The sequence below is a fragment of the Oncorhynchus mykiss genome, chromosome 12, assembly GCF_057628025.1.
Source record: "Oncorhynchus mykiss isolate SJ-2025 chromosome 12, ASM5762802v1, whole genome shotgun sequence".
NCBI lineage: Eukaryota > Metazoa > Chordata > Actinopteri > Salmoniformes > Salmonidae > Oncorhynchus > Oncorhynchus mykiss.
Genome location: NC_143033.1, coordinates 64,020,085 through 64,038,383, shown reverse-complemented (window position 1 = coordinate 64,038,383; position 18,299 = coordinate 64,020,085). Strand labels below are relative to the sequence as shown.

Here is an 18,299-nt window from a genome sequence, read left to right as displayed (position 1 = left end):
CCTAATGTTTTGTACACTCAGTGTATGTCTGTATGCAACCTTACCTCTGAGAATGGGCGGAGGACGTGTGGGTTTTATCAAGTTACTCTGAGAGAGAGCGTCCACCATCCAGGAGAGGGCACTAGAACAGTACTCCAACTTGGAACAAGAGAGAGGGGATGGGGGCGAGAAGGAGAGAGAGGTTATTTTCCCTAACCACTAAATCTAAAACTATACCTAACCCTAACCCTAATTCTAACCCTAAACCTTACCCCTAAAATAGTATTTCTCCTCGTGGGGACAGGCAAAATATCCACACTTGTCCAAATTTTCCTTGTTTTACTATCCTTGTGAGGACTTCTGGTATCCACAAGGAAAGTTAAACCTAAACGGATGGTGACCGGGGATTGGACTGAGGTGGCTGACCTAGAGGCACAGGCGTCATGGGGTAAGGACTCAATAGCTCCGCTCCTCCACACACACAAAGCCATCCCCACCTTTAAGGACCACTGAAACTTGTTGCCACTGGGTATATAAGGCTGTGTGTGTGTGTGTGTGTGTGTGTGTGTGTGTGTATGCTGTGACCAGAGGCAGCGGCCCAGGCTGACACTGACCTCGGTCTCTAGCATTCTCAGCCTGCGGTTGTGGTCCTGGATCTTTACCATCTGCTTTAGGACACTGTCCACCCTTCAACATAGGACCACAAGACAGGTTAGGGGTCAATTCAAGAATTGAACTGAAGTCCTATTCATGAAAAAATAACTGAATTTAACCAATCCCTAACACAGGAGTACCAATCTCTTTGGTGCAATTTTCAGAAGAATGTCATACACTTTCACAACACTTAATACAAAACTCAAAACAGATCATCAAGAAGGCATTTGTTTCAAAACTAAGCACATTTTCAATTACTAAGTACACTCAAAATCATAGTCACTTTTTCACCAAACTTAGTGTTTCATCTAAAAGTACACATTGCAATACAGTTCTTATAAAGTAATTGCTGGCCTTCTAGGCAGAGTTGCAAAGATAAAGCCATATCTCAGACTGGCCAATAAAAATAAAAGATTAAGATGGGCAAAAGAACACAGACACTGGACAGAGGAACTCTGACTAGAAGGCCAGCATCCCGGAGTCGCCTCTTCACTGTTGACGTTGAGACTGGTGTTTTGCGGGTACTATTTAATGAAGCTACCAGTTGAGGACTTGTGAGGCATCTGTTTCTCAAACTAGACACTCTAATGTGCTTGTCCTCTTGCTCAGTTGTGCACCGGGGCCTTCCACTCCTCTTTCTATTGTGGTTAGAGACAGTTTGCACTGTTCTGTGAAGGGAGTAGTACACAGCGTTGTACGAGATCTTCAGTTTCTTGGCAACTTCTCGCATGGAATAGCCTTCCTTTCTCAGAACAAGTATAGGCTGACAAGTTTCAGAAGAAATTTCTTTGTTTCTGACAATTTTGAGCCTGTAATCGAACCCACAAATGCTGATGCTCCAGATACAAGGCCAGTTTTATTGCTTTTTTAATAAAGGACAACTATTTTCAGCTGTGCTAATATAATTGCAAAAGGGTTTTCTAATTATCAATTAGTCTTTTAAAATGATGAACTTGGATTAGCTAACACAACACAGGAGTGACGGTTGCTGATAATGGGCCTCTGTATTCCTACATAGATATTCCATTAAAAGAATCTGCCATTTCCAGCTACAATAGTCATTTACAACATTAACAATGTCTACACTGTATTTCTGATCAATTTTATGTTATTTTAATGGACAAAAAATGTGCTTTTCTTTAAAAAACAAGGACATTTCTAAGTGACCCCAAACTTTGAAACAGTAGTGTATGTATGGAAATAAATTATTGATATATTATTAATTATTTGGCTGTATGGATTCATTTACCTTTTTGAATAACTTTTTTTGTCAAAAATGTGGCCTCATTAACCTGGGTACAGTGGCCAGGAAAAAAAACCTTCCTCCCCATTTCCTTTGCAACTTTGAAGCTTCCAGCAGATTTTGCTGCTGCTGAACCAACCTGCTAAAGTAAGACAGAATGAGAGCGATGAGCTAAGCATCCCACGACAGCAGTTTGTTTTTCGGAGGGGGTTGGGGGGCCTCAAGCGGATAAATTCTTATTTTTTAAAGATTACAGGGCCTCTTGATGATGTGAGGCTGAAAGTGACAATAGTTAAGTCCACACATGCTCTTACTGACGAGTCATACAGGACCACTACAATACATAAGTGTGACACAATATTGTAAATACAATACATGATTACAATACAGGTGGAGGAGGGTGTATGACTGCCATCCTCATGATGAAGCCATTGGATGAGGCATCCAATGACATCAATCCAGATCTATGTCAGGGTGCAATGAACGACGAGGACAATAAGAACCTATGGCCACATGCTCAAGACAGGCTTGACGCAAACTAGTGCCTGGTAAATGTTGTTTCTTTCATTCATTTAATATGATTAACGTACACCTATAGTCTAATTATATATGAACAATACATACATTTTTTTGTATCAATGATTGTGAAATATGTCTTCGATGATCACACCTTTGACCACACATGGGATAGAAATGATGGAAATTCAGTTTTGATGGGTAGTGCAAGTGTATTGTGTAATGTGAGAACAGTATAATATACTGTAATTTACAGTACTGAATCATACTACATTCAAAAGGCAATTTTGAAACATTGGATAAACTGGTTAGATTTCATTATGTTGTGTTTTGGTGTTTAAATCAATATTCTCATGGAATATCACAGTTAACGTATATTTTGGATCAATGGTTGTGTGGTGAAAGGTCTCTCCAAACAAAATTAATGCACAAATCAAGGTTTTAAATATAAGACTTGCTGCATTACAAGTGTTACCAGTTTGGAGAGTTGTACTAAGAGTTTTGAAAATTCACCACATACTTTTGAAAATAGCACCAAAGCAAAACAAACTAAAGCTGTTAAATGAATCTGGTATTCAGTATATGACATAAATAAGTGACTGAGGGGGAGAGATGTCTCACTTGACGGAGGTGCGTTTGAGTCTCTCCGAGTCGCTCTCCCGCTCTCGTTTGTTCTGGGCAGACAGTATATTCTCCTTCTGGATGGCCTCCCACATGTTTAGTTTACTGGCCTGCCTACCATGGATCTCCAGAACTGAAGGAGCGATAGAGGAGAGGAAAAGAGGGGGATTTGGAAGAAGATAAAAAAAACAACACAAAAAAAATATTCAGCTATAATCTTGGACGACAATGGGAGTGGACTTCTAAAATGCTAGTAATTTAGCAATATACAACTATGAGCATTTTAATTTCACAATTCATCACATCTCTAATGGCTCCCCTCACACCCTCCCCATCTCTTCTCACCAAAGTGTTTGATCTTGACGGAGGGGATCCTGCGGATGCGCCTCTTGATGAAGAGGTGGAGGTGGGAGATGATGATGAAGGGTGGCGCCAGGCAGGGTCTGGAATGGTACTCCAAGATAAGCTTGTAGCGCTGAAACTTCCAGTAGGTGTCGCTGTTCTCCTGAACTTTTGAGAACGTATGACTGCAGTGACGAGAGAGAGAGCCAACCACAGTGAAATGTTACCAGCCAGAATATCAGCGAATACATTGCATTCAGAAAGCATTCTGACCCCTTGACATTTTCCACATTTTGTTACATTACAGCTTTAATGCAAAATATATATTTTTTTAAATGTCCTCAATCTACACACAATAACCCATAATGACAATGTAAAAACTGGTTTTTAGAAGAAGATCAAACACAATTGGCCTAGCTTCGCGTATGGGTTAGGGAGGGTTTGGCCGGTAGGGATATCCTTGTCTCATCGCGCACCAGCGACTCCTGTGGCAGGCCGGGCGCAACCAAGGTCGCCAGGTGCACTGTGTTTCCTCCGACACATTGGTGCGGCTGGCTTCCGGGTTGGATGCGCGCTGTGTTAAGAAGCAGTGCGGCTCGGTTGGGTTGTGTTTCGGAGGACCTATGACTTTCGACCTTCGTCTCTCCCGAGCCCGTACTGGAGTTGTAGCGATGAGACAAGATAGTAACTACTAACAATTGGATACCATAAAATTGGGGAGGAAAAAGGGGGGTAAAACTGAAATCTCACATTTACATAAGTATTCAGACCCTTTACTCAGTACTTTGTTGAAGCACCTTGGTAGCGATTACAGCCTTGAGTCTTCTTGCATATGACGCTACAAGCTCCAATCAAGTTGTCGAAACATCTCAAGGATGATCAATGGAAACTGGATGCAGCCGAGTTCAATTTTGAGTCTAATAGCAAAGGGTCTGAATACTTATGTAAATAAGGTACGTGTTTTATTTTTTATACATTTGCAAACATTTCTAAAAGCCTCTTTTCGCTTTGTCATTATGGGGTATTGTGTGTAGATTGCTGATTCATTAAAAAATATATTTAATCCATTTTAGAATAAGGCTGTAACGTAACAAAATGTTGAAAAAGTCAAAGGGTCTGAATACTTTCCAAAGGCACTGTATTGGTTTTATTATATTTTTTGGTTATTGACGTTTTAGGCACAAATAAAAGCAGAGTCAAAAAAACATTTGGCATTTTGATAACACGCAATGATCGTGTCAAATAAGACACTTAAAAATTCAATCAAGTTGATTGAATTAAAATAGATTGAATTAGCTATAATTTATCAAATCAGATCAGTGGTTCTGAGAGAATAAACAACACTAGCCAAGACACAGTGAGGAACTAGATAAGAGGAAATCAGCCCACGGATTTGAGGGGCCTATTGAATAAGTGATGATCTGTTGAGGGGAACACAAAGAGAGTGAAACAGGGATATGAAGGGGGAGCTAGATGGGAAAGAGGGACAGAAAGTGAAACCGGGACAGAGAGCGAGTAAAAGAGAGACAGAGAAAAAAAGAAGAACAGAGAGGGTGAAAGAAGGACAGAGATGGTGAAAGTAGGACAGAGCGAGAAGGTACGTTACCTGAACATGGCGATGAGCAGATTGACCAGGAGGATGTTGGTGACCAACAGGTAGATGACCAGAAGGATGACCACCAGCCAGTTGGCGTAGGTACTCATGCAGGGCTCTGCCCCTGCCTCGATCAGGGTTGCGTTATTGGTGCACTGTATCCTCTCCTCTAGTTTATCAGCTAAGGACAGAGAGACAGTGAGGGTTTGAAATATACTGAACAAAAATATAAACGTAACATGCAACAATTTCAATGATTTTACTGAGTTACATATAAGGAAATCAGTCAATTTAAATGAATTCATTAGGCCCTAATCTATGGATTTCAGATGACTGGGCAGGGGCGCAGCCATGAGTGGGCCTCGGGGAGCATAGGCCCACCAATTTTGGAGACTGGCCCATCCACTAGGGAGCAAGGCCCAGCCAATCAGAATGATCCACAAAATGGCTTTATTACAGACAGAAATACCCCTCGGTTTCACCAGCTGTCTGGGAGGCTGGTCTCAGACGATTCCGCAGGTGAAGAAGCCAGATGTGGAGGTCCTGGGGTGGTGGTTACATGTGGTCTACGGTTGTGAGGCCGGTTGGATGTAATGCCAAATTATAAGACGTTGGAGGCGGCTTATGGTAGACAAATTAACATTACATTATTTGGCAGCTCTGGTAGACATTCCTGCAGTCAGCATGCCAATTGTACACTCCCTCAAAACTTGAGACATCGATGGCATTGTGTTGTGACAAAACTGCACATTTTAGAGTGGCCTTTTATTGTCCCCATCACAAGGTGCACCTGTGTAATGATCATGCTGATTAATCAGCTTCTTGATATGCCACACATGTTAGGTGGATAGATTATCTTGGCAAAGGAGAAATGCTCACTAACAGGCACGAAAACAAATTTGTGGATTATTTTTTTTACATTTTGGGTTATCTTCTAATTCAGCTCAGGACTAATATTTTACATGTTGTGTTTATAGTTTTGTTCAGTACAGATGGGATAAACCAGAGGGAGGGATGTGAAGAGAAAAGTCAACACAGACACCTTCACATGAAAAAACACATTTGTACACAAACATTGACGCACCATCCATTTCGTGTATGGGGATCTGTCCAAATATGTGTAGGTATGGCCTGTAGAACACTCTGCGAAAGATCCAATTGGGACGGGGGTCATAGGAGTAGAGCAGCGCCTGATTGGCTACGCCGTAGGCCATGAGCCACACCGCCAGGAAGAAGAGGAAGAAGAAGATGTCCTTCATCTACCAATCAGGAACAGAGGATTAGGAAAAGTATTGATAACATTGAAATAACACTAAAGGACGTTTGCACAGACCTAAATGATGTCGACTCAGACTTTAATACAGACTCTCCTTTTAAAATACTTAAACAGGAGTAGATATCGTCAGTGGTTAGCTTACCTTACCACACCACATGAGTGTGTTTATACACACAGTGTACAAAACATTATGAACACCTGCTCTTTCCATGACATACACTGACCAGGTGAAAGCTATAATCCCTCATTGATGTCACCTGTTAAATCCACTTCAATCAGTGTAGATGAAGGGGAGGAGGCAGGTTAAAGAAGGATTTTTGAGCCTTGAGGGTGCAACTCGATATTAGGCAGGTGTTCTTAATGTTTTGTACACTCATTATGGCCAGCATTTGAAATGTTTACACAATCTTCATCACAAGATCATGTTTCAGTCGACAAAGACCATCATCATCACAAATACTTAAAATAATCACTTACCATGTTGCCGACGATGATGATCTTGGGTCCCAGTTGTTTGTGGATGGCGAAGATGTGGATGAGACGAAGGGTAAACACCATGTAGTCCACAGCAAACACAGCACGGCCAAACTCATAGGACCACGGGAACATTCTAGAACACACAACAAACACCTGGTTATAGTCACAGGGTCACACACTCACGAAGATAGACACACACACACACACACTCATATACACTCATATACAGTCAGTGGCACGTTTATTAGGTACACAAAAATGGATCACTCCTACAGACAGCAAGTCACGTGGCTTACTACATAAAGCAGGCAGACAGGCATTGAGGCATTCAGTTACTGTTCGATTGAACATTAGAATGGGGAAAACGAGTGACCTAAGCGACTATGAGCTGGGCATGATTGCCGGTGCCAGGCGCGCATCATCCAGTATCTCAGAAACGGCCGGCCTCCTGGGCTTTTCACTGTTTACTGAGAATGGTGAGACAAATAAAAAAATCCAGTCAGCGGCAGTCCTGTGGGTGACAACAGCTCATTGATGAGCGAGATCGAAGGAGAAGCTAACAGGTAGGCCACAAACAGACAAATAACGGGGCAGAACAACAGTGTTGTGCAGAATGGCATTTCGGAATGCACAACTCGTCAATACTTGTCACAGAGGGACTATTGAAGCAGACGACCACACCGGGTTTCGCTCCTATCAGCTAAAAACAAGAAGAAACGGCTCTAGTGGGCACACAATCACCAACACTGGACAATTGAGGATTGGAAAAACATTGCCTGATCTGACAAATCCTGTTTCCTGTTGCGTCTTGCTGATGGCAGTGCCAGGATTTGGAGGATTTGGAGTAAGCAGCATTAGTTCATGGCCCCATCTTGCCTGGTGTCAACGGTACAGGCTGGTGGCGGCGGTGTACAGGTGTGGCGAATGTTTTTCTGGCACACGTTACATCCCTTGATGAGCAACTGAGCAATGATTAAATGCCATGCCACGAATAATTCAGGCTGTCTGAGGCAAAAGGGGGTGCGACCCGATGCTAGATGGGTGTAACCTAATAAACTGGCCACATATACACATCTAAATATGAAATATACACACCTGCAGCACATGCCCAGGGCAAAGAGTGAGATGGCCAAGATGTCACACTTATTCCACATGTCCTGGATGTAGAGACTCATCCTCTGATATATAGTGTTGCTACCCACGAAGAACGTCTGCGAGAGAGGATGGTCATTAATATGAATTTATATGTTCTTACCTGTCAAATGTGTGTGTGTGTGTGTGTGTGTGTGTGTGTGTGTGTGTGATGCGTCCTACCTGTCGAATCTCCTCACAGACCATGGTGAAAACCCAGAAGTATAGAACAAACTCTAAGGTGGACGGGCCGTGAGGCGGCGGAGGCTTGAAGTCCACCAAAAGGATGTAAGCAAACAGGGAAAGGAACAGGAAGTACATCAGCACGTTGCCCAGGAACGAGGTGACGGGCGCAAACCAGAACTCCCTCCAGCGCTGCAGTATGAAGGGCCTCTTGGGATTGGAGGCACCTTTCAGTTTGGCCCTTAGAGCAGCATATTCCTCAGCATCCTCTTCCCTGTGAGGAAAATAATGAGAATAATTATTGTGTGTGTGTGTGTGTGTGTGTGTGTGTGTGTGTGTGTGTGTGTGTGTGTGTGTGTGTGTGTGTGTGTGTGTGTGTGTGTTTACGTTTGCATGATGTCGGCGAGAGAAAACACGGTGGCATCTCCTCCATCCAGACTGTCTGTGTCCCGACCATGAGTCACCTCCTCCGACTTCCCCTCCTCCTCCTGTTCCCTGAAAGAGAGAGAGAGAGACCTGACTGACTGACAGACAGACAGACAGACAGAGGCGCAGAGTGAGGAAACTTTCCTTCGTCACCATCTTCTCTGTATCCTTCCAATTTCTCTAACATTCCACAATTTGAAAATTGGATTGATACAAGAGAAGATTGGCTGATAGTGAAAAAGGAGAAATTTGGAATGATACTATCGTACAGAGAGAAGAAGAAAAGCGGCGCATCACGTATTGGACATTTTCCTGAATCAACTTTTTTCTCTTCAGCGCCGGTCAATCTTTTTCATATTATTCCAATTTCTATGTGCGCACTGCATGGGGAATATAAGGAAAGCTTAATGGATTGAAAACTGTCAGACAGACAGACAGACAGCCACTAACCTGAAAGTGATGAGGTTGGTGTAGATGAGGGGGGGTAAGAAGAAAGTGAGGACCAGTTTCCAGACTTTCGTGCTCCTCTCCATGTCTCCCCACCATATCTGAGACAGCAGAGACTGTCAGAGGAAGAGGTAGAAGCAGAGGTAAGGCTCTGCACACTAGGTTCAGTTTCCTCTTAGCAGAACTTGGCTAGGCGAAGTGAACGTCTGTGCTTCACATACTCCCTTAATAAAAGACATTCACTTGAAAAATGAGGGAAAAAATAGGCAATATTACTGTTTGTCCCTCTTGAGACGCCATAGCAACAGAATTGCCACTTCCTAAAATACACTTCCTATCAGATAAATCAAGAAATCTGTCATTAAGAGCCCGATAGTTACTCTGACAGAGCTCTAGAGTTCCTCTGTGGAGATGGGAGAACCTTCAAGAATTGCAACTATCTCTGCAGCACTCCACCAATTAGGCCTTTATGGTAGAGTGGCCAGACGGAAACCACTCCTCAGTAAAAGGCACATGACAGCCCACTTGGAGTTTGCCAAAAGGCACCTAAAGGACTCTCAGACCATGAGAAACAAGATTCTCTTGCAAAGTGATGTAACATTTCTATTGGAATCCAGCCAATGTGGGGATAGCCAATATCTGGCATTTTTAATCCCCCGCAACCTGTATTCAGAATGACTGCAAAGGTAAGGAAGACTAAGCTATGAGACAGCCTAAAGCATCTAAATTGGAACAACCATTTCAGTAATAGGTGCAATAAGTCCAAGTAAGATATGGGATTAATTTAGAAAATGTTGTAATTTATATTTCAGTAGCATAAGATTAATTAATTACTCAATAAATCAATGTACAAGCACAAACATACACTACCATTCAAAAGTTTGGGGTCACTTAGAAATTTCCTTGAAGAGGCGACTCCAGGGTGCTGGAGTGGACCTCTGGACCTCTGTCCAGTGTCTAGGGTTCTTTTGCCCATCTTAATCTTTTCTTTTTATTGGCCAGTCTGAGATATGTTTTTTTCTTTGCAACTCTGCCTTGAAGGCCAGCATCCCGGAGTCATCTCTTCACTGTTGACGTTGAGACTGGTGATTTGCGGGTACTATTTAATGAAGCTAAGGACTTGTGAAGCATTTATTTCTCAAACTAGACACTAATGTACTTGTCCTCTTGCTGAGTTGTGCACCGGGGCCTCCCACACCTCTTTCTAATCTGGTTAGAGCCAGTTTGCGCTGTTCTGTGAAGGGAGTAGTACACAGCCTTGTACCATATATTCAGTTTTTTGGCAATGTCTCGCATGGAATAGCCTTCATTTCTCAGAACAAGAATAGACTGACAAGTTTCAGAAGTTCTTTGTTTCGAGCCATTATGAGCCTGTAATCAAACCCACAAATGATGATGCTCAAATACTCAACTAGTCTAAAGAAGGCCCGTTTTATTGCTTCTTTAATCAGGACAACAGTTTTCAGCTGTGCTAATATAATTGCAAAAGGGTTTTCTAATGATCAATTAGCCTTTTAAAATTATAAACTTGGATTAGCTAACACAACATGCCATTGGAACACAGGAGTGATGATTTTGGTTCAAAGTGATGTGTATGAGTTTCAGGCCCCTATATTAGTGTAAAACTAGGCCCTCAAAATAAGGCCTATGTTATGATAACATATTCGAGTAGGATCTTACTTGGTGAAGTTCATAGAACTGAAAATGAATGAATGCAACAACCAAGCCATTTTTACTGGAGAATTTGCTGTATGCATATGGAGGAGACGTGTGTGAATGCGCAAATGGAAGACGGAGGGCCGAGGGGAAGGGGATTCAGCTACACACACACCTTGACCCCTGACCCCTGGGTTTAGTACGGACCTGCACGCCGTCATGGCTGAAGAAGAGGCGGGCGTCAGCTGCAGTGGCCATCTGCAGACAGGTAGCTCCGCCCCACACAGGAGACTTCCTTATAAGGAGGGTGAAGGAGCGTCTTTCACTGCTCTGGTAGCACTCACTGAACACGTCTAGAGAGATGATTAAAGGGTTAACACTCACTCATTGAAGACTTCTAGAGAGTGAGGAAATGGGTCACAGGTTGTCAAATTAAGTTTCCCATTAGAAGTCTGGATAGGTTTGCTTCAGTCCTCATCTCATATTGCAAATGGTCTCAGACTGGGATGCCACCCAGCAGACTTTCAGAACCGGTGGTCCCTTGCGGTCTGATGCGGAACTGCTACAAAGCATTATGGGGTAACCTTCACTCAGAAAATACAAGCTGCTCACATGTATGCATAACAGAGTTGATAACCACTACAATGACATCCTCACAGTACAAACACACAGCCAGGATAAGGCTAACCCACCAAGGGCCAAGTTCTCAAACTTCTGGGACAGCTCCTTCATAGAGAGCTTGGTCTCCGTCTCACTCTCCAGCTTAGACAGCTCCCTCAGAATCTTACAGCCAGCCAGAGCACTGAGGACAGACTCCCCTGCCTGGAGGGGAGTGGGGAAGAGAGAGAGAGAAAGAGAAGCATTGTACATTGGTAAATTAAAGATAGACTCAGCAAGATGATGCAGATGCACAAAGTAAATAGCAGTAGTGGGTCAATTTCCACAACAACTAAGAAGCGCGAGGCTAAACCACTCCACTGTTTGGGTCTGGTAGCTACCACGTTGTAGCAGCATGAAGCGAACCCCTGCACATGCACAGATACTCTGTGTGACTGTGTGAGAGGTTTTGCATCATGCTCATCAGAATATCTGCGGTGCTGCTCATGGCAACGTCATTTCACTGAGTCTACCTTTAATGAATGGCCTTTGGAGTCCATGTCATTTTCTGTAGATTAGATTGTTGAGTGCGCACATTGTTTAACACTGTCATTACAACTGCCTGGTCCCATATATTCTTAACTGACTCACCTGGTCAGACCACTCCAGAGTGGCCTAAGGCACTGCATCTCAGTGCTAGAGGCGTCACCACAGACCCTGGTTCGATTCCAGGCTGTATCACAACCGGCCGTGATTGGGAGTCCCATAGGGCGGTGCACAATTGGCCCGGCGTCGTCTGGGTTAGGGTTTGGCCGGGGTAGGCCGTCATTGTAAATAAGAATTTGTTCTTAACGGAGGTTAAATTAAATTGTTATTTAATAAATACCATCTCCCAGAAGTAGACGGCCATCTCACTGCGGTTCTGCAGCACGGCCCAGATGAACAGAGAGGCCCAGGGAGAGAGACAGCGTTGCTCCTTGTATGTACACTCCTCCAGCAACAACTTTTTCATGTGCTGAGAGGGAGGATAGAGGGGGAATAGGGATATAAAGAGGGGGACGGGGTGAAGGAGAGGGAGGGAGTGAAGTAGTCACAGTTACATTCTATGGCCAGTAATGCAGTGGTATCACCATAGTAGCATTGATTATTTTAACTATATTGGTGGAGTCTACACTATCACTGCATCACTGTACCGTATCATTGAGAACAAAGGCATTTGTAATTCATGTCTATGTAGAACAGTGGTGTGAGGGGACACTACTACAAACACTAGCTGCCTCCCCTATATAGTTCACTACTGGGCAGGTACCCTAGTAGTTAAGAGCGTTGGGCCAATAACCGAAAGGAACCGAATGGTTCGAATCCCTGAGCCAGCAAAGTGGAAAAATCTGCTGATGAGCAAGGCAGTTAACCCCCAACAACAACTGCAGCCCCACACAGCTCTCTGATTTAGAGGGGTTGGGTTAAATGCGCAAGACACATTTTAGTTGAATGCATTCAGTTGTGCAACTGACTAGGTATCCCCTTTCCCTTCTTCTGACCAGGGCCCTGGTCAAAAGTAGTGCACTACTTATATATAGGGGAGAAAGTGTCATTTGGAATGCAACCACTACCTTCAGTGCTCTCCTGGTGCTGGTGCTTTGGTCCAACTTCAGAGGGCTGTAGTAGAAGGGCTCACACACATCTCCCAGGATGTCCCATAGAAGCCTTGACATCTGAAGGGAGAGGCGAGAGTAAGTCACATAGAACTGAAATGACTACCCACATGAGAAAATACTATAGAATACTACAATACTTACTATAGAATGATGTAGTATACTGTAGTATACTATACTACACACGGTAGTAACCCTCGATCATGTGTAGTTCACTGTAGCATACTGTAGAATATTTACAACAGTAATGTCTGCAAAATCCCTACAGTCTGTAAATCACTACACTTTTCTAACTATAGTAAATATTACCGTATTTAATTAGCATATACCCTGCCTATTCCCCTCCACCATATCCCAATTTGTGCCAACCATAAGTGAGAAACCAAATGCCAAGTATAGACAATATATTGTGTTCCCTACAGGTTATAGAAAATAGCAGAAGCGCTGAACTATCTGTTCAGATTATGGAAAATTTGCTCTTTTAGTATTTCTCCACTAGGTTTCCTCAAGGAGAAAGTCTCCACTTCTATGTCAAAGTTAATAAAACTAAAACACTACAGTATATACTACAATCAGCAAAAAGCACTACATGAATTACTATAGTACAGTGTATTCGGAAACTATTCAGGTCCCTTCCCTTTTTCCACATTTTGTTCCGTTACAGCCTTATTCTAAAATGTATTACATGTTTTTTTTCTCATCAATCTACACACAATACCCCATAATGACAAAGCAAAACCAGACACTACAGTGAATACTATAGTATTTATACCACAGTTGTAACGGTCTTCTTCTTCCTCCTCTGAGGAGGAGTAGGAGAGGTCAGACCAATGTGCAGCGTGGTAAGTGTCAATTTTAGTTTATTAAACTGAACACTAAAGAATACAAAATAACAAACTGAATGATACAAACGAAAACCGAAACAGTCCTGAACTGTGAAACAAACATTACAACAGGAAACAAATCACCCACCACTCAAAAGTGAAACCAGGCTACCTAAATATGGTTCTCAATCAGGGACAACGATAGACAGCTGCCTCTGATTGAGAACCATACCAGGCCAAACACAGAAATCCCAAATTATAGAAAAAGGAACATAGACTGCCCACCCCAACTCAACACCCTGACCATACTAAAACAAAGACAAAACAAAGGAACTAAGGTCAGAACATGACAATAGTATACTATAGTATTTTTTCATGTGTTGAAGCAGATTTTCAAAAAAAGAAAAACATTTGATCAAATGCTCCTCAACTCCACACAGTGAGTGACCCCATACATCCCCTTTCCCCCTCCCTATTTTATCAATTTACCATTTAATTTCTCCACAAATACCTAATCACATTAGTACTTTTAAAAAAAGGCTGTGGAGGTATATCCGACTGACCTCTTTTTCTCCCTACTAAAGATTAGGAAGTTTCTGTGCATGTGTGGATCACGTTCTGCACATGTGTTTCTTGACCTCTACTTTACCCACACATTTTGTGGTCTCCTTCCCTTCACATTTCTCACTGCCAATCATGAATGATAATTTTTCAAGTTTTAGGCGTCCCAAATAATTTAATCTCAATCAGTTTCATGGGAATATGTACAGTAGCATCGCCTACCTGTGTACTTTGCCTAGTGGTGCACGCTGTTTAGTCTTGGCCACATGAGAGAAAATGCTGTGGTGTTTTTGTCTTACAGTAACGTAATACCATTGTATTCAGTTCTGTTGCGTAGAATACTATCATTATGGAATCTTTCAGACTTTAATTCAGCTATGATCTAACTTTATTAAACAAGCAGCATTTGCCAGAGTAGCCTGTTCTCTATGAGTAGAGCAGAGACTGTGCGTAAAGTAGAGAATAAACACTTTGCGCAGAATGTTATCGACACATGCGCAGAAGCTTCTTTAGTCTGGAGACGAAAAGGTCTGGTAAAAGTCACACCTGCAGCCACTACGATAAAATAAAGTGCAACCCCTCCTCACCTCATACAAGCTGAGCTCTTTGGCCGACGAGGGTTCTGATATGGGGCTCTTGAGGAGCGAGGCCCTGTCCAGAGAGCAGGGGACGGTGGGAAGAGACCCGGCCAAGCCCTGCCTCTCTGTGAGGCGGCGCTGGAGCAGCGTGTAGGCCAGAGAGCTGTCGGAAAGCGAGCGGTACAGGCCCTCCAGACGCCGGTATGTCAGGTAGTCCAGGATGTTGAGGCCATTCTCGGTGAAGAGACGCACGAACTGGGGCTTGTCGTTGATCAGCGCGTCCGTCATGGAATCCTCTAGGTCCTCGTACTGCGGGAGGATGTTTTTCAAAACATATCCATTTGTCGATCTATCTAAAATAAAATTGTGTCTCTGTCTTTCTCTCTATCCGTCTGTCTGTCAAAATTAAAACAATACTATCGTACCGAGTGATAAAAATAAGAAACGCTCCACAAATTGAACATTTTCTAAATTGTTCTGATTTCCAACAAGCCTATCTTCTCTGTATTGTTCCTTATTTTCCTATTATCCGATACAGATATATTGAAAACATACAGTCTGATAAATGCCCTGTCAACTAAATAACATAACATTTTTTTTTAAAAATGCTGTTTAACAATGGTGATAGTGAGGAGCAGTTCACCTTCCATTGGATGCCTCCGTTGAAGAGTTCACTCTTAGCGATGTCCACCCTGTTCCAGGCTACTGCTAGCTTCAGCTCCTCTGTGTACTCACTGGCATCGCTGGACACACGTTTACTGGCTGAGAGACAAATACATAGAATGAATGAGTAGTTTGACCAGGATCATGTTTAACATATCTGTCAACAGATAGCAAACGCACACACACACACACACCATACACACACGCGCACAGACACAAATAGATATGCAGACGGAAGAATGCATGCATGCACGCACGCGCATACACACACACACACACACTTCTACCTCTGACGAGAGCCTTCAGTAGCACTGTGTCAAAATCATCAGAACTCTCCTGCTCCCCGTGGAACACTGTGATCAGATCTCTGTTCTGGTAGATACTCAGAGCCTGGTGAGAGAGAGGAGGGAGGTATAGAGAGAGAAGGGTAAAGAAGAAAGAAAAGGAGTAAGGTTATGTGCTCACTTACATAAACTTGCTTTCTCTCTCACAGACACACACACACGTAGCAGTACTTCCGTCCCTCTCCTTATCCAAACCAGGCTTGAACCCAGGACCCTCTGAACTCATCACCAATTGCCACCCAAGAAGCAACGTTACTTATCGCTCCACAAAAAGTCAACGGAAACAACTACTTCTATGCCTCAGAGCGGGTGACATCACCAATTGAACACTACTAGCGCATCGCTAACTAGCTGGCCATTTCACATCGGCCAGACACACACACAAACACACCCATCCACAAACCAGCAAGCTCTCACAGTCGCACTGCAGAATTAAACATTTATCCAAGTGTTTTTGACACCCTGGTTTGCTCCTACTGCTCCGTATCATTCCATTTCTCCAGAAGTACAATTTCTAAGTTAATGGTTAAGTTTAGACACTCATTCCAAATGGAAATGGTAAGGGTTAAGGTTTGGGATTGGGTTAAAACAGAAACAGTGCCCACCACTGGGATCAAACACACAACCTTCTGATCCACAGTCATGGGAATATTTCCATCTACTATCCCAGGATTATGCACATCTGCTATCCCCGGCCACAATGCCCTAAAAAAAACCTCAAGACTACTTGATGGTAATAGTGCTCACTGTTGCCCCTACTGGACGGTTTTGAAGGGATTTCCTGACGTCCTCAGTGCATAGCTATACCTCCAATTTCGAAGTCAATCTTGAAGGATCTCCCTGACACACACACACACACCTCCCCCCACACACACCCGTCCACACACACACACACATCCCAGCCCACCCTGCCCCCACTCACCCTGTCCACCAGCTTCTCCAGGTCTGCCTCGGCAGTAAAGTGCCTCCGGACCCTCTCACGGGCCCTGTCACGCAGTTCTGCACTGGGGCTCTTGCTCCCCTCAGCCTCTGACTGGGGAGAGGGGGGGCTCATGGGCCCGGCTGACAGTGCATCCAGCAGCTCACAGATAAGGTCCGCCGCTGGACCAGAACCATTCAACACCAGCCAGGGAGTAGCCTTCTTCAGAGAGAGATCCACCCTCTGAGGGAGAGAGGGAGGGCGAAAAGCACAAGAGAGTGAGAGAAAGTGAAAGAAGGAGAGATAAGAGGGAAAGGGAAATTAAAAACGGAAGGAGAGAGAGAAAGAGGGGTTAACGAGAATGTTCTGGTCATGCACAGTAATGTACTATAGGCCTAGTAATGTCATGAAAAGTAAAGCAAGTCATAGTGATGATAGTGATGTTGCCATAGCTTACCTCCAGCATGGCAGCGTCCCCTGAGATGAGCATACACAATACAGGGACATCTATACTGCCACTGCCTGGAAAACAGGTACAGGGAAGGGGTGTAGGACAAATGGGAGAAGTCCATAAAATCAAGTTTTTAAGTCATGAATCATTGATCAGATGTCATAGTCAATGTCCATCAATGTTTCATGATTTACTACTTATGAGAATATTTATAAGAATATGTATTTCTTTTGCAAGTCTTCAGTAAGGTTACATACACACAATAATATGATTATTGTGAATAGTCAGATTAATAATAGTTTGAGTTGACGTTTACGTGCCTTGCAAGAAGAACGATTTCCCCTATTATCCTGTTTACTCGGACACATCTGAAATCAGGCAACCTGACGGGACTTTGAAAAAATGCAAAACATCTGCATTCAAAATAAACGTTCTATCACAGCAACCATGTTATTTTTGTGAAGCATATTTGATTCTGAGTTCGAACATATAAAGTTTGTATGTAAAAACTATTTCTAAGATGCATACTTTCAATATTTCCGAACTCCCTTCACTCGCGCAAAATAAATCAATTTGAGCTGCTCGTGGCTAGCATGCACAGATCAAATACACCGCTATGACTCTGAGTGAGGCGTTTCCATATCCCCAATAATTCTAAAGATTGCTCAGAGGACCAGACGTATCAGTTTATGCTTACTTTGATTATGACCGTGCGCGGAATTAGATGAGCAGAGTAAGGAGTTTACAGGACTAATGCCATACTCAGTTTAATATCTAATTACTAGTCTGCATGTAAACGTGATCAGAATGTGAATGTTATTGATCTCATTGTGAATGTCCATCATATGAATGTCAATGTGTGAATATTTCATGATTTACTACTCATAGAAGAATATATATATATATATATATATTTTTTAACCTTCATTTAACTAGGCAAGTCCGTTTAAGAACAAATTCTTATTTACAATGACGGCCTACCCCGGCCAAACCCGGACGACGCTGAGCCAATTGTGCACCGCGCTATGGGACTCCCAATCACGGCCGGATGTGATGCAGCCTGGATTCGAACCAATATAAGACTATGTATTTTTACAAGTTAGTTCCTTACAAAAAAATAAAAACACAATTGAACACTTCACGAGAAGTCATCCTTGCGCCT

The 18,299-nt window shown here is 43.1% G+C and overlaps 1 protein-coding gene across 7 annotated transcripts in view; it reads right to left on the bottom strand.

The window, feature by feature from the left end:
- Nucleotides 1-18,299, bottom strand: part of trpm4a (transient receptor potential cation channel, subfamily M, member 4a) — a 62,572-nt gene that overhangs the window by 10,885 nt on the left and 33,388 nt on the right. For 3 of the 7 annotated variants that reach the window (XM_036937947.2, XM_090192936.1, XM_090192937.1), the window contains exons 7-26: nt 17,144-17,208; nt 16,690-16,929; nt 15,711-15,813; nt 15,404-15,522; nt 14,770-15,069; nt 12,756-12,857; nt 12,029-12,157; nt 11,238-11,367; nt 10,753-10,898; nt 8,893-9,005; nt 8,404-8,511; nt 8,017-8,290; nt 7,798-7,913; nt 6,703-6,835; nt 6,034-6,208; nt 4,962-5,130; nt 3,359-3,540; nt 3,014-3,146; nt 594-666; nt 45-138 (exon numbers count right to left, since the gene is read on the bottom strand). In XM_036937947.2, coding sequence (XP_036793842.2) covers nt 45-138; nt 594-666; nt 3,014-3,146; nt 3,359-3,540; nt 4,962-5,130; nt 6,034-6,208; nt 6,703-6,835; nt 7,798-7,913; nt 8,017-8,290; nt 8,404-8,511; nt 8,893-9,005; nt 10,753-10,898; nt 11,238-11,367; nt 12,029-12,157; nt 12,756-12,857; nt 14,770-15,069; nt 15,404-15,522; nt 15,711-15,813; nt 16,690-16,929; nt 17,144-17,208 — 2,904 coding nt within the window. Of the gene's footprint in view, nt 1-44; nt 139-593; nt 667-3,013; nt 3,147-3,358; nt 3,541-4,961; nt 5,131-6,033; nt 6,209-6,702; nt 6,836-7,797; nt 7,914-8,016; nt 8,291-8,403; nt 8,541-8,892; nt 9,006-10,752; nt 10,899-11,237; nt 11,368-12,028; nt 12,158-12,755; nt 12,858-14,769; nt 15,070-15,403; nt 15,523-15,710; nt 15,814-16,689; nt 16,930-17,143; nt 17,209-18,299 lie in introns of all 7 variants that reach the window. The other 4 variants (XR_016485174.1, XR_016485175.1, XM_090192934.1 and 1 more) reach the window with 2 other exon arrangements.